Below are 16,764 nucleotides of genomic sequence, written 5' to 3'. Positions count from 1 at the left end.
GTTTACATCACGTGACTACATACTTAGAGAGAGAGAGAGAGAGAGAGGTTGGGGAATGAAAGTGAGAGAGAAAGAGAGGAATGAGAGAGAAAGAGAAAATAAAAGAGATAGATACCATGTGAATATTTAACAATGTGTACTGTATAGATTAATAGAATTTAACAACATATCCTTGCTTTCCAGATCATGTGTGTAAGGACGTGGAGTTTCAGTGTGGGAGTGGCAAGTGTATACCCCTACGATGGCAGTGCGACTCTGAGGCGGATTGTGAGGACGGGTCCGACGAAGATCCCAAACACTGTGGTAAGTCTCGGTTACAATTTTTGCCTTGTCTTCCCCCCCAATTAGTCCTTTTAGTAAACCTTCATGTTTCTAATCGCTGTCTTGCCCCCAATCAGTAAACTTCCATGCCCTAAATCGCTGCCTTGCCCTCAATTAGAAAGCTTCCATGTCCCAGTTTCTTTTACCTTGCCCCTAATTAGTAAACCTCCCTGCCCCAATCAATAAACCACCATACCCCAATCTGGAAATCCCTTGGTTACACTACACCCATCACCCCGGTTACACTACACCCATCACCCCGGTTACACTACACCCATCACCCCGGTTACACTACACCCATCACCCCGGTTACACTACACCCATCACCCCAGCCTGAACACGTCTTTATTTACACGCTACATATCAACCTGAAAGCGTTAAATCCCACACAGCCAAGTTCTCTCTCTCTGTTGTATATTAAACTGAATTTCAAAGTCCGTGTATAAATTCCACGTTGAAAACTTCTGTTAAAATACACTGGTAAAGGCCCCACAAAGTTATATGTTCAGTTGTTTTTTTTTAGTTACAAAGTGTACATTTATTTCCTGGGGAGAGAAAGTTGGTTCCTTTGATCTCGTTGTTGGTCGTAAAACAGCTCATTGTACACAAAGGATGATATGGACGACATTATAAAAGTTACAGAGGTAATGTCATTCTGTGCCACTATATAATAGACTTTTCTCTTCATTATAATCCGTTTGATGGAGGTTTCACATTTAGCGGACCCTTGATATAACGGACTTTCATCTCTAATAGTTTGTTAGGTGGAGGTTTCACATTTAGCGGACTCTCGATATAACGGACTTTCCTCTACATAGTCTGTTAAAAAGATGTTTAATTTATGTAGAAGTCAAAATATACTATTCATTAAACATTACATGAACTGTGTTTTAGATACTGGGAACATGACACAATTTAGACCAGATATCTATTGATGACAGGAATTATTTAGTGCTTAGGGATAATTCACTGGATAATCCATTGACAACCAGTTAACACCTGTGTGTAAAACATTGGCCGTGTGTGAGTTAAAATGATATGAAATAGCTAATAGTCATGTCTTAGCTTAACTCTTGATAGAAAAGTATACATATGAATCATTTGGTCTAGTTGATGAATACAATCTGAATCATCATTACTGTATTAAATTGTTGTATACAGAACCAAACACATGTACTGTACTGTACTGTATTTATGATTGTGTAATACAGCACTGACCGCCCGCCCAGCTGACAGACAAGTGGTAAACAGGACACAGTACATTAACCACACTAAGACAATTTTAGGGGTAGGAGGGTGATATGAAGTTAGGTTAAGTTAAGTTAGATTGGATTAGGTTATGTTAGGTATGGTTGAGGTTAGGTAATGTTAGGTTTACGTTAGGTTAGATTAAGTTAGCATTAGGTAAGGTTAGGGTGGTTAATCTTGAGGTGAAATAAGCTGTGGAAACCTCAAATAATGTTTAAGAATCGTATAAAACAATGAGGAGGTGGATAATATTTTCTGTACTTTGGCTCAGAGGAGAAGACTTGCATTCACTGAACACTTGTAAAGAATAGCAACAGTGAATGAGGCAAAGCATGTAATTTGTTACCTAATTACTGAAGGAAATTGCTGGAAAATTAGATAGCAGATGCCTTTGTTTGCTTGGAATCTTATCCTGAATCATTGCTTACTTTTAAGATTTTTTATTTTATTTTTCCCCACAGCCAAAATCCCTCATGGGTGGTATTGTTAAGACATCATGTTAATTATGTATTGTCTAGGGCAGCTCAGAGGCACCAGATACTGTTTAAATACTGAATGGAGACTTACCAACCAAATTAAAAATATCCCAATTCATTAAAACTTTATAAGACAAGATCTGGCTCCTGGCTGTTGTGTTCTAAGTTAATTGCATAATACACTAAGCTATTACAACACTGAAGATTTTATCGGTATGAATTACACTCTGTTGTAGGGCAAAGTGAGTTGGAGGTGTAGTGAGGAGCCTATGGTGTTAGCTGGAGGTGTAGTGAGGAGCCTATGGTGTTAGCTGGAGGTGTAGTGAGGAGTTTGTGGTGTTAGCTGGAGGTGTAGTGAGGAGCCTATGGTGTCAGCTGGAGGTGTAGTGAGGAGCCTATGGTGTTAGCTGGAGGTGTAGTGAGGAGCCTATGGTGTTAGCTGGAGGTGTAGTGAGGAGTTTGTGGTGTTAGCTGGAGGTGTAGTGAGGAGCCTATGGTGTTAGCTGGAGGTGTAGTGAGGGGCCTATGGTGTTAACTGGCTTGGGATATGCAAGAAAACTTCCCTCAGTCAGTCAGGAAAGTGCATCTAAAAGCCAACTATTTCAGCTAATTGTAATAATGATGACACCATAAGAAACATCTCTGAAGGAAGACATATTGTGGAAATAAATGTACACTTTGTGATAAATGAAGTACTGTACTGTAGTATTTTTTAAACATTATTTACAGCAAAGTATAACCTCTTATTAACCTTATATTTTTAAGGGGTGTTAAAGGATACCTAAAATGCTAAGGGATATATGGTATGCTGTCACGAATGTTCGAGTAATATCAACATAAATCATATCCTTGATTACAACCAATGTTTAAATGTTAATTACGAGTATAAATCAGTTTTTATTTACATTGGTTTATGGGTTCTGATATAATTTTCTAAAGGTAATTAATGTGATTGATTAATGTATACAGATTGGGCACCATGAAACAAATCTGCTGAAATATATTTATCAAAACATTTTATCCAGCAGAGGAGGAAAAGAATATACTGAGTCAACTCCTATTTAAATATTAACTTGTATAATAAACAGCTATACAAAGTGTGAAGAGGAAGTTACAGTACTTGTATTTTAATCAATCATTCATGTACCCTCTGGAAATCCTCTTTGTAGCCCAGTTTAGGAACCCCTGCTAGACTGTATTCTCACTACACATAAAATCCCCACAACACTTTATGGATGGAATTAAAATTTATGAGCCAACTCTATATATTGCAAGCATTATAAATCATCTTGGCTCCAATGTTCATGGGCCCCGTTCATGCTACTGTATTGGTCTTGGCAGTTAACTTAAAGTAATACCTGGGATGCATTCACCTGTGAGCTACGTATGCTACGGGAATTTGTACCGCGTTATGGTGGAAACCGAATTGTTGTAACGTCAACCTGCACTACATCAATGGTTGCTACAGGGTATATACAGTGGGTGTGTTGTGCTTATGTTCACTCGCTGGATTATACACTACATAGGTTATAAGCTGATTATTACATGATAGACAGAGATACGATTTTGTTGGTGTGATCCTGCCTCCACTAACATGGAATTAAACTCAATTGTTATTTATTTTCTTTAATAAAACGATGGAATTGGGCTGTAATAAAGAAATTCACATTAATATTATAAATCTCATGACGGGCAGTACTCACACTGTATGGTAGATAGTACAGTTAAATATTACTAAGGCTGCCATACAAACACATATATACTTGACACTTTTTTGCCTAATGCTTCACCAAGTGATTATCATTATCTGTTTTGTTATATGTTTAAAGTGCCATTTGTGCTTTAGGTAATTATAGTTTTTCCTTTTATTTTGTAGGTCATGTAGGGATTACTGTATTAATGTTCAGTAAAATACAGTATTTGTTTTATATTTAATTATGAAATGTTGTATTACAGTTGATTCACATATAAATTGTTTTTAATTAAAGTTTAATATATAAAATATTAAGTTTCATAGAAAGTGTCTCTCTTAGAGGGGGTCCCATCATAGGGCTTTCCCAGGATAATTTACATGGGGTTGTGTGTTGTTGGTGGGACTGAAGTAGTCTCTGGCTGTCAGTCAAAGCAGTGCGTGTTGTCTTATCTCGCTCCTGTACACACGCAGTCCCAATGACGTGCAAAGATCGTGACATTCCCATGTGGCGATGTGACATGGGAATGTGCATCCCCAAGTCCTGGCGTTGTGATGAAGACCCTGATTGTGAGGATGGGTCAGATGAGGTCAACTGTCTTAGTAAGTCGCCCCTCTGCCTCGCACCAAATCTGTGTGGGGTTAGAGGAGTGTGGGATTAAAGTGTGCGTGTTTTACCAAACTTGTTTTTGCAGGAGCAGTTTTGATTCTCCCAGTACACAAATTATCTTCTATATTGTGGTACAGTATTAAATCTTGACACCCATAAATGTTCAAAATTGCTTCTTGCAACATCAGTGCATGATTGATCAGGAACCTACTGTCTCAACATCTTGGTTACATAGTTATATTTGTATATGTGGGACCTGGACATTGACAGTGAATGAATAAGTTGTAGGTACAGTAATTAAGGTGTTACTGGTAGGATCCTGGTTTATTGAGAGACTGATAAATCTTCCAGGATAGTGATGAACTTAGCATGAGTAGATGTTGAATTGATCACTCATAGATTCTCAAAGTCCATCCTCTAGTGAATATGCTGCCACTGTGTGTTTCCCCCTACTAACACTTGATACTAACAAATGCATGAACCTTGTTTTACTTGCAGATAAAGCAGAATGTGAAGCTGACGAATTCACTTGTCACAATAGAGGCAACAAAATGAATTGCATCCCACTAAATTGGGTTTGTGATGGTTCGGCTGATTGTGATGACGAATCCGACGAAGTGTCTTGTAGTAAGAAACTTGAATCTCTTGTTGTTTGTTAGGGTGATAAATGTATTGGTTAAATGGCTATTATCTTAGGCCTTAAATGGCAACATTCATTGGTGGAAGTTAGCTTTAGGGACGGCAGCTATTATATGTGGAAATTGTACATTCCTAGCCTTCCATTTTTGTGCATACGGAGAGGGAGTGGGGAATTTTTAGCTGGGGGCTTAGGGAACTGTAAGGGTCCAGTTCAGTGTAGCTTACAGACCCTGACTATTTGAAATTCATTAAAATCACAAAATTATGAACTGTTAATTCAGTCATATTCCAAGATGGCCTCTGTGTTAAACCTGTGTTAAGACAAATAGATCTGATGAAGTGCAGTCTTTTTTCTTTCTTTTTTCTGAGAACCCTAAGTTATTACTATAATTTAGGACATGCAATGATTAGACTTTATTTCTACTGAATTTTAGGTTCTTGTTTACTTCACGTCCTAAAATATAGCAGTAACTTAGGTTAGGTTGGGGAAAGTAAGGTTTGGGTAGGTAAGTTTAAGTTAGATTGGGTTAAGTTGGATTAAGGTAGAAAAGGTTAGGTTAGACTAAACATACAGTACCTATGTAGCCTGCACACTATAGTAACCCCAGTTATTGTTTATATCACATTTTGTTGTGTAAGGCCAGAATATAAAGTTGGTAATACTGAGGATTCCCAGTCCATTTATTTAAGTCGTTCTCGTGGCCAGGCAGAGTTGTGAGTGGGGTGCATTATTGTTTATGAGGCACACAGAGCCACTCACTTTGTTGGACTGAGACCCCGGACTAAGCTAACCCTCCTCATCTGTGTGTTGCCACTATTCTGTACAATTGTGGGGAATAAGTTAAAAAGAGAGTTGCTATTTTTTTTATTATACTGGATGGTTTCAGTCATTAGGGCAAAGATATGTTGGGTGATTTATGGATATATGTAAGCCTTTGTTTAAGTTAGGGATGTATTCTGGTATGTAAAGGGAACAATTGTTGTAAGAAGGATGAAGGAAATCAAACTGGGTGAATATAGAAATGAAGATTGAGTAAAAGAAAAATTAGATAGTGATGATTAAAAAATGAGACACATGTTAACTATTTTAGGATGATGTGTCTTTGAATTTTTAGGAATTCACTACAGTAATAATAATATTTAATGAGTAAAGTTGTCATACAGGTTTACAATTGGCTAGGCATGTACTGTAATGTATATAAACTATTCAGGTACAGTATACAGTTCAGTATGAATACCCGTATAGACAGTGTAGGTATACAGTGCATGTACGCCGTGGGCATACAACAGTGGTAAACAATAAGGCAATTTGACCTTACAGTATAAAAGTGAATTATTGGACACATTCTGGCATAACACAATTCCTATAGTGAGTGATTATAAAAGAGTGAAAATCAATGTTGAATTTAAGGAATCACTTTGTGTACAGTGTGTGTAAGTGTCTGTGTCTGTGTGAGAAAGAGTGTAAGAGGTACAGTACAACATTTAGACGTGATAAGTGTGGTTGATGTTAGAAAATATAAGTACACAGAACCCACTTATAGAGTTACTTAAGGCAAGGGACAATTAGTTGATTTATCTGATGGGAAGATGAACTGAAGATTATATAGAGGGAGGCATCGCGTGTGTGGCCGGAGAATTAGACGGAGATGGTATAGTCTTGCGTGACGAATAAATTACCCCAAATATATTCAAAAGTTGACAGACGTTGATGTTTCACAGTAAAATCCAACAAGTGGGAAGATGATGGAAGATGGATGTAAATTCTGTTATTTAGATCAATTTACTGTATATTCGTCAAAGCACAACTTGAACCCTAGATGTATCTGGTTATTGTTAGTGGTGCTGCCTCAGGTTTGGTGTGTTGCCATCATTATTATCCTCACTGAATTGATTTAAAGGTATGATGAGGGAAGTTCACATTGTACAGTATATTGCGTATGTAAGTTGAGGATATTCTGTACGTGTGTGTGTGTGTGTGCGTGTGTGTTTATGAGAGAGAGAGGAGGAGAGGGTTGTTTTCCATACATATATCTCGCCCTCTCTCTGCCTCTTGTCACATCCCATACAAATTACGAAAGGAATAAAAAATAATCGTTATAAAAAAAGAAAAGCCCCAAAACATTAATGGCTGTCTGATTTGGATGCATGGAATGTGAGGGGGAGTGAATGATATATGGAAAATTAATTAGGAGACAGGTTGAGGGAGAATGATAGGGTTAAGGTAAAGAATGATGAACTAAATTGAAAGGAAGGGTTAAGAGGGAGGGAGTGTGTTACCTGGGTGATGTGGTCAGGTATATAGAGGTGTGGCTGTGTGGATAATGAGTAACTGAAAGGAGAATAATCATTTACCATTAGTTCTGAGGTCATCTTGGTTTTAAACTAGAGTCGGGTGTAGAGTCAGGTGTTGTAGAGTCGGGTTTAATCCTAGGTGAGGGGTTAGGGTGATTTACATACAGTGTTGTCATAACCTGGTCTTTTATGTCTCTCCCCTATCATTCCCCTCCACCCTATCATCCCCCTCCACCTATCATCCCCCTCCACCTATCATTCCCCTCCACCCTATCATTCCCCTCCACCTATCATTCCCCTCCACCTGATCTTAACCCTTGATCTCCCCCACACAAGGAGTAGAGAGGAAGAAAGATAAGATATGCTGTACAGGGATTCTAGTTATGTATTACTGATGGAAATTTCCGAGCTGGTTATCAGTGGCAGCATTGGGGAAGGTGAGGCAAGGCATTAGAGGGAGACATGATAAGTGGTTCAGTTAGGTTAGGTTTGGGATGTCTAGTTATTGGTAATTATTTATAACTCCTCTTAACTTAATCTAGATGTTAAGTGATATTTCAACTCCTCTGCCTGATGTAATAATTATTGGTAATTCCTACACTTCAACAACTAAGGTCTTTAAGAGGATAATTAGTCTGGTAATTACACAGGTCATCAACAGTTAAAATTATGGGAGATAATAGACTCTTGTTGTCTTTAATAGAATAAGTCTCATTAGGGTCCTGTCATGATGGTAAATGTGTATGGAGGAGGAGAATAGTTTAAGATGTAAAATTAGAAACAGAATATTAAGAAAAGACGAAAAACCTGTAAATGTTATCAAGAAATGTTATACGTATGCAATGATGAGCAGCTTTTTTTTTTTTTTTTAATGATATTTAGGCTGGAATTAGATGTGGGATAAAGGTTAATAACATGAACTAAAAATGAAGGAAGAATATTGAAAAGTAATTTAATTTTTTCTCCATGAGTGAGTGTCAGTCATAGTCATAAGCAGAACTGTCAGTCCAGTTAAATATAATTATTTGATTTAGTTCAGTTTGGTTTATGGAGGACCTGTTTACCCCTTCACTATGGGGATGCCACTTTTGACATTTTATTTGGCAAGATGATTTTATTCAGCTCAGAGGGAACCCCATACACAAGGGATTAAGTGGTTTTAATAAATCACAACAAACTATCATAGAAAAACCAAAATTATATTATCAGCGAGTCAGAGAAAGTCAGGTATAGATCAGAAAACAAAGTGAACATCTATTAGTGAGTCATGCATAGATCGGGAAACAAAATAAACGTCTATTGGGAATCAGCGAGTGGGGAGAGATGTTACGGGAAGGTGTAGCAAAACAAAAATTCGTTCATGCAATATATATCAAAGTCTGGCAGGAGGGTTAGGTACCTGGGGACTAACTGGACTGATACTCTGATTGAACCTCTGTATAAAGGGGAGAGGTTGTGAGGATTATTGTCAAAAGTACAGTACAGAGAGACGGGTGGGGGTGTGTAAAGGCATTAAGTTAGTTTGGGTTTGGATGGGTTCGGTTCGGTCATATTAGGTCAGTTTAGGTTAGGATACAGTTCAGAGTGAATCATTGATGTGGTAAACTATTGTGACAGGGTTGTATTTTTTTGCTGATTTTAAGGGACTACAAATGAAAGTTTTGATTGGTTACAAAGAGTGAATAAGACTGGCATGAATGGAACAAAGAGTAGAATGTAAAGTTGATAATGAATGTGAATAATAAAAATACAAATTTATTTAAAGGAAAACTTAAAACATAATTCACAAATTTAATAAAACCCAGATGAAGATTCTTACCCAAAATGAAGGTCAGAATGTGTAGATGTTGTTAGGAATTGTGGGGCTGAAGACAGAGTGATATCAGGAGTGTTATATATGGGTAATAGTTTAGTTATCATAAAGAAATTGTAGTCAAGATATCATAGGTCAGTGTTTAAGGGTCAGATAATAATGTCAAGTGTAATGATTAGGAATGTAAGTTGAAGTATGTCGTTCATACTAATGGATGGAAAACTATGTGTATTTTATTCTTTCTTTCTTTCTTTCTTTCTTTCTTTCTTTCTTTCTTTCTTTCATTCTCTTGTATTTAAATTTTGGTGTTGAACAGTACTTTTAGGCAGGTATATACAGGGTATGTCATTATCATAGCCGATATATACAGGGTGTGTCATAATCCTCACCTTTTTATGATGTTTGAGTTAGTGTTGCATCAGAGGTGTTTCCCAGATTGCCCCGTTATGGTGTGTCTGTTGTGGTAATCATTAAAACCATACAAGAGACATAACAGTTTCAGAAAAAAAAAATAATGACAAAATCTGCAATGCAATGATGAACAAATTACAACTACCTATATGTAGTACCAAATTTGCATCACACTATGGGAATTGTCTATTGAAAATGCAATATTAATAGCTATTTCACCCCCTGTTATGTTGCTAGTATTACCCTACCTAACATCCTCGACCATCAATGTTATGTAAACACCTGTACAGCAGTATCGTGTAGTGTACTGAATAGTTAAACTTGGCCATTACAGCATTACTATGAAATAGGAAATGGACCATAGCTTGATAGTTTAAAAGGGCTCCAGCTTTTATTTTGTAACCCATGTTTGGGAACTACAGAAAATATGGTGTATTGTGTGTGACTCAATAACAAACTCTCAATACAGTACATATTAAGGGTGTGGAGCACTTCTCTTGTTAGCCCCTTGTAAATATATTCCCCCTTGAGCTGAATAAAATCATCTGGCATTAACCAAATAAAATATTAAAAGTGGCATCCCCATAGTGAAGGAGTTAACCCAGCCTTCTGTTATATTATATGATTACATTTGTCTTATGCCCTTTGCTCATGACTTCAGTAACCCTTGATCCATCACACACAAACAAGTGAGAGAGGAGGAGATATAATAGGTGGATATACAACAGAGAGGTTGTAACCATAATGATTCCAGCATTTAGGAGGCTTGAATATCTGATTCATTAAAGGCCTGCTGTCTGGTCCCAATATTGTAATTAAACGTAATGTAATAGTGTGTGTGTGTGTGTCGACTTGTATAACCAGGTGCGGTAATTGGAAACATACTGTGGCGATTGGAATACACTGGATATGTAAATGACGTCTGTGTAGAAAACAGATCATGTGATAGCATTAGTCAAGAGCACTCAACCATTATTTATTTCGTTGGTGTTTGTTCACTAGTCACAACAAAGCTTTTAATTGACGATACCACTTCCTGGTCTTGATGTTTGTGTATGTACAATACTGATGAACCTCCGAATGTGGAAAATACCCGTAAATTGATGTTGTTGTTGTTGCTTCTCTTGGATAATAAATAAAAGCAATAATTGACGTGAATTTATGTGTTGTTCCTGTGGGTTGATTTGGGAACAGATTGATGCTTAAAGTTTGTGAGTTTGTGTGTAGTTGAAGTATAGTGATAATATACATTGTTGCTTATATGTATAGATTGTCAGGTGTCAAGAAAATAATCCTTATTTTATTGTATATACTGTACAGTATTATAATTATAATCTTTGTTGTTTTTTAGGAAGCAATTATTTAGTGTTGTTTATATCACCAACTTATTATTATTATTATTATTAAAGATATTCCTAAGAGAATAATGTACACCATTATACAGTACTGTACAGATTTACCAAATACAGTATAGTACCTTGAGGAAATAGTAGTAAATAGTAAATGATATGTGGCAACTAATATTATAAGTCATTTTGAGAACAATGGCATTCACGCTGCCTGTCTGAGAGCGTTGATTAATTGTGCACATGAGTGAATGGAACCTCCGTGTAAGGCCATCTGATCCTGCAAACCTGAATATGGAATTTAAGTCTATATTCTCAACCCCAGACAATGCAGTTATCTCCTCAGAACTCTCTCTCTCTATCTCTCTCTCTCTCCCTCCCTCTCTCTCCAGCATTCAATCAGTGAACAAAATAACTCGATATTGATACAGTGATTATGAAAATTTTGAACTGTAATTCTATGTATTTATTAACTTAACTTGCCTATGAAAGTGATACAGTGGGGGAAAAGATCAAAGAGGAATGTAAAATGTGGTAGGTAAAGGCTGGAACAAAGTGGTGAGATGGTAGTATGAGTGTTGATAAGTTATGTAAGTTCTCTTCTCTTCTCTTCTCTCTCACACATGGACTTGCTGGTGGCTGGTAATACAAACTTGCATAAAGGAACAGAAAATCCAGTTTGTTATCATGTAGCCTCAGTTATGGAAGGGGAGACCATGGCAGAACGCGTTGGTTATGGCATTTATAATGAATGACTGCAACTGTAGGGGGAGTGTGTGTGTTTGTTTTTGATTCTAGACGCCCTGTACCTTAGTGGGGGAAAAGGGTTCGAGAGGGACTGAGAAACACACACAAAAATATGTTTAATATGCGAATTGTTCTGTGGCTTCTCCCAGATATTGTGTTTTGAGAAGCGATTGGTGTTTGCAGAGTTGTACACAGGTTGATATTTATTCTTTTCTATGGTGATCGGAGAAGAATTTTTTAATCTACGAGTTTTTAGACATAATTTGTGTAGTTTGTGTATTCGTCAACTTCTTCATTGCCTTTTCCTACAGTCACTCCGAGTAACATTTGTTGATTCTTCCGTGTAAGTTTCAGCTACAACGGAATACAAACGTGTGAAAAGAGGGAACGTTTATTTTGGCAAGTATTCATGACAAGGGGGAAAGAGCTAAGTCACACTCCAATCAAATGACTAGTGTGTGAACTAGTAACCATGGTGAATAGTGTGAGAACTAGTATTCATTAATAACTAATATGTGTGAACTAGTGTCCCTGGTGACAACTGTGTGAACTAATGTAACAAAATTAGTGAGAAAATTTGTGCAATAAGTTTATATACTGTATGTGTTATAGACAGTTTTCAGAGTTGCTTTGTGTGATGTAACAAAACTTATTAATTGTCTTTTTTGGGCTGTGAACTCGTGAACCTACGCTTGCACTGTACTTGTAGAGCATAATATAGGAAGAACCATATTGATTAATTGATGATATAACACCTTAACTGACATTGTATTATTAGAATTTGTTTTTTGAAGGATAATAGTCTTGGTATGTTTTAAAATGTTTAGAAGACAATACAAAAACATAAGTTTAGGAAAATGTTAAGATTTATTTCCATTTCATGTCAGTGTTTGTGTTTTTAAGGAAGTGGTTTGGGTTAGGTATTTTTTAAACTGATTCAAAATGATTAATTTAAATAGATTTAGGTATTTTACATCAGATCATAGTCAATATTTACCAAGGGTTTGATTAATGACTGTTGACTGTACTTGCAGACGCTACCTGCACCTCGGAACAGTTCACTTGTTCATCTGGATTGTGTATCTCAAAACGGTGGCAGTGTGATGGTGACAACGACTGTGGGGACCAAGATTTCTCAGATGAAGCGAACTGCCCAAACATGACGTGCTTAACCTCACAGGTCGGTTGTTTACGGTTGAGTTCTCTTAGTGTTTATGTGATTATTAAAAATAGATAAATTTCAACTTCTATTTCATCTGTGTAATGCATAAGTATTTTCTTTAGTAACTGCTGAATTTTAACCTAATACAGTAAATCACATTAAATATATTGTGCAGTCACCCATAAATGTCCTGTTGTCTCTCTTCCTGAACCACGATCCCCAAGATTCAGACTCGTGAATCCGAAGCATTTATGGACAGAATAATGCATCAGTCTCTATTGCTTCGGGTTCAAGAGTTTGAATCTTGGTGTTCGTGGTTCAGCAGGAGACAACAGAACTTTAGTTGGTGGCTGTGCATGTTTAAGTGTGTAGATTTGGAGTAAGTTATTAGAGGAAAGGTGTAGTGTATCTTAGTCTGTCTCAGTATACTTTTTTGTAATAAGATTTACTGTATTTAGATATTGTATTATCCAGAAACTAATAATTACATAGTTGAGACTGATAGAAATATAATTAATTTCCTCGCTTAATTTTGAGGAAGTTTTATTTGCCATTGGCCTCACCATTCAACTCTTGTTTAGAGCAACTCAAACCTTCATAGATTAAAGTTCCTTGCCAGTGATAGCTTAAAAGAGATATTTATCCATAAAGTATTCAACTTATCCCCAAGATAGCAGATTCTTTAGTGACCAGATAATTATTAATGATAAAATATTGGTCACACTGGTATTAGCTAAGCATTGATGGTCACCCACGCATCACAAAATTGAACCCTGGAATGTTACGTATGACTTCATGTATTAAGATCACTTGATGCCATTCATTAAGATCTTTCTTCTTCATAGGTAGATGTTAGAACTCTCTCTCCCTGTAAACCTTCGCCTAACGTGTAACCCAACAGATGGCTTGTGCAGACGAGTCATGCGTAGACCGCAGCCTGGTTTGTGATGGCAAAAGTGACTGCAGCGATGGATCTGATGAACATGTAAGAATTCATTGCAAGAAACTGAATGCCATGACTAACTCATTTCTGTGGGTCCTGTGTCAACATTTGTCTTTTCCCTTGTTTTGTTACTTAGATGCAGTGCAGTGATGGGCAATGCATAGAGAAATCTTGGAAGTGTGATGGGGAAGACGATTGTTTCGACGGGGCAGATGAACATGTAAGAAACACTCAGGTTTCATAAGTACTGGGAAGATGGAAGACCTTGGTTCCTTGAGTCAATGATTTATCTAAGTTGAAAATATCAGATAACTCTTAAGTACTGTCAGAGCCTTACAGCACAAGGCCTGGTTTAATGATGAATTATCTGCATTTACATTTAAATTGGTGCAGTGTTTAAGGTTTAATGCTTCAGCAAGAGTAAATGTCATCTGTAAGTGAAAACAAGAATAACGGAAGTCAATTTTTTATTCGTATTCTCAGTTGATGTTAAGTGGAAGATATCATTAAGCCACGTTGACAGTAGCCAAGGGGCACTGACATACTGCTTCTCCTGTCCCAAACTTCATTTTCCTCAGTGGGATGCCACAGGCAGATCTTCTCCCCTTTTTCACAGCTAAATCATTTTAAGTATTTTACCATTTGTGTAGCAGCATATAAGTTCTTCCCAACATTGAATCTCAAAATATCTTCACTATTAAGATATGACAATGAATATGACCACAAAATCATTTAATTTTGAGCCGGGATGCACCAAGTAACCAAAATAATTAAGTCGAAAGCTATCCAAGGATTATATCATCTGATCTGAGGGAACAAACAAATGGCTTAATACTCCTGTTTGTAGTACAGTACAGTCCAACACTCCATCCATATGAGTCTCTGTATAACTGAATATTAAAGACCCACGTATTGGGCAACGGCTGTAGACTTCAGGTTGTTGAGCTGGCCATCAAAAATAGTGAGGCATTTCTTAAACTAATTGTACTGTGTCATATGGAAAGACGGGAAGCTGCTTCAATGATTTTTTGGGGAAATATGAATAAAACTGCAAAATAAATACTGTATACATCTAGGAAACAGCCATATTGAAAGGCTATACAATATAGACACTTCTGAAACACAAAAATTACACCTACCAGGTTTTTGTTAAGGTATGTACAGTATATTAGTTAACACATGTGTCTGGTGATGCTCTTGTGCTGGACTGAGGGCCCCACTCAGTAGACCTTAATCTGTTTTAAAATACCTTGTTATAAAACGCCAGTTGGTTGATAGATATCCAGTTCGTGAGCGAGGGAGTCGGAACTGGCTTGAGATAATATACTCAAGACCCTCGTGGCCGACTCTGTAGATTGTCGTCTGAATGTTGATCTGGGTGACCTATAAGGAGGCTTGATTGGTGTAGAACATTATAATAAAAAAAAAATTATCTCCGCGATGAAAACATACAACACGAATAATGGGAGTGAATTCGAGTTTAAAGAGAGGCGTTAACTGGATAATGTTAAGTGGTTATGTTAGGTACTTGAGAACCACATTTAGAATAGGGATTACAGTGGATCGGGAGAAGCTTGTGTAGAGGAATAGTTGGAGGTGTCTCAAAGGTCTTGGGAGAAAGGAAGAACTTCATAATATGTAAATCAGGGAAGGAATTTTTATGAAGGTACACAAGTTTCCTTCTTTGATTTGGTTATTGAAGAGACAACACCCGAGGCACTGTACTTGGTGAAGGGTGAGATAGCTTCAACATCTTTACATTAATTGAAAGTTTATAAATCATATTACAGGGATACATCATTTAATTTATTTCCTTATTTATTTATCATCTTCCTCATACTTTAATTCTTGTAAGCCTTTCTACACACACGTCAATTTCACCGACATAATTATCAGTTCAGCGAATAAGATATTTTAACACCTTTTTTGACTATGGCCATTGATTCTTAAATGTATGTTGTCATGGAGATAGTTACTAGAATTATCTGAGGGGGTATTTACGTGTTTCTAGTGATTTAATTATGTCAGGCCAGTGTATCAGGTGAGGGTGTCAGGCCAGTGTGTCGAGTGAAAGTATCAAGCCAGTGTGTTGAGGGTGATGGTGTCAGGCCAGTAATTCTCTCCCTCTTTGCATTTTCTATATAGTGAGAGATTCTTCACACTTATTTTATTCCTAAACTTTTCTTTCAATTATCTCTGCTTCATATAGACCTCTTCACCTTTCACACATTCACCTGCAGTTGGCATTACAATCTGCACTACCGCTCTGCTCATTACGCTTCCCTCCACCTTTATGCCGAAACAACTGCATTCCTCTATCACTTCCACTCTTGCAGCCAATTAGTGTTTGGGGATTTTTTTTATTCTATTAAGTTTAACATTCCTAGAACTACAGTAACAGGAACCATTTTGTTCAAGTAAGATTATATTAGTCCTCCCTTCATTTGCTGTAATAGTTGTGTTGCATTTTCATTTCCACATCAGTTTTAGAATTAGTAATACTTTTTGTCTCTTGCAATACACACACATGTTAGAGTTGCACAGAGTCTAATGCAATGGACCCATAATACCTGACATTCTTTTATATCATTGTACCCATTTTCGTTTTTCCCAGCTGCTCTTTCACTACCAAAACAATGTTCGTCCTCACACAGGCTACAGCTACCACAGTTAAGAGGCCTTACAGCACAGCTCTCCTATGCTTACTTTGTATAACCCAATGTAAAATATTTATCAGCTGTTGAACTCTGTATCAGTTTCATTTCAAGTCGAAGTTCATTTCCTCCATGATCTTTCTTTAATGTTTCTCTTAGTTGCTGGGTGCTATGGTGAAGTTAAAGTAAAGCTTCCTGCATATAATTAACCCTCACAGGTTCTCATTGCACCCCTGAAGTCCCAACACTGTACACAAGAGCACCATCCACCTCTCTTTCCTTGATAACTCTCTCAATGTATATTTCGTCTAAGTATACCTCGTAGCTTTTAGTGCGCAGACACCACAAATTTTCAAAAAATCTTTAATCTCTTAAGTACAGTGCAGGTAATGTTCTCTCGAGGCTTCAA

At 37.0% G+C, this 16,764-nt stretch overlaps 1 protein-coding gene across 1 annotated transcript in view; it reads left to right on the top strand.

Moving 5' to 3' along the window:
- LOC121879209 (low-density lipoprotein receptor-like) overlaps positions 1 to 16,764 on the top strand; it is a 103,485-nt gene that overhangs the window by 41,535 nt on the left and 45,186 nt on the right. Inside the window, 4 exon segments of the mRNA XM_042385804.1 lie at positions 156 to 303; positions 4,844 to 4,972; positions 12,631 to 12,776; positions 13,838 to 13,921. Of these exon segments, the coding sequence (XP_042241738.1) occupies positions 156 to 303; positions 4,844 to 4,972; positions 12,631 to 12,776; positions 13,838 to 13,921 (507 nt within the window).

Source organism: Homarus americanus, unplaced genomic scaffold, assembly GCF_018991925.1.
Source record: "Homarus americanus isolate GMGI-L3 unplaced genomic scaffold, GMGI_Hamer_2.0 scaffold12226, whole genome shotgun sequence".
Lineage (NCBI taxonomy): Eukaryota > Metazoa > Arthropoda > Malacostraca > Decapoda > Nephropidae > Homarus > Homarus americanus.
The sequence above is the reverse complement of the archived record's forward strand: the minus strand, read 5'-3'. Positions and strand labels throughout refer to the sequence as shown.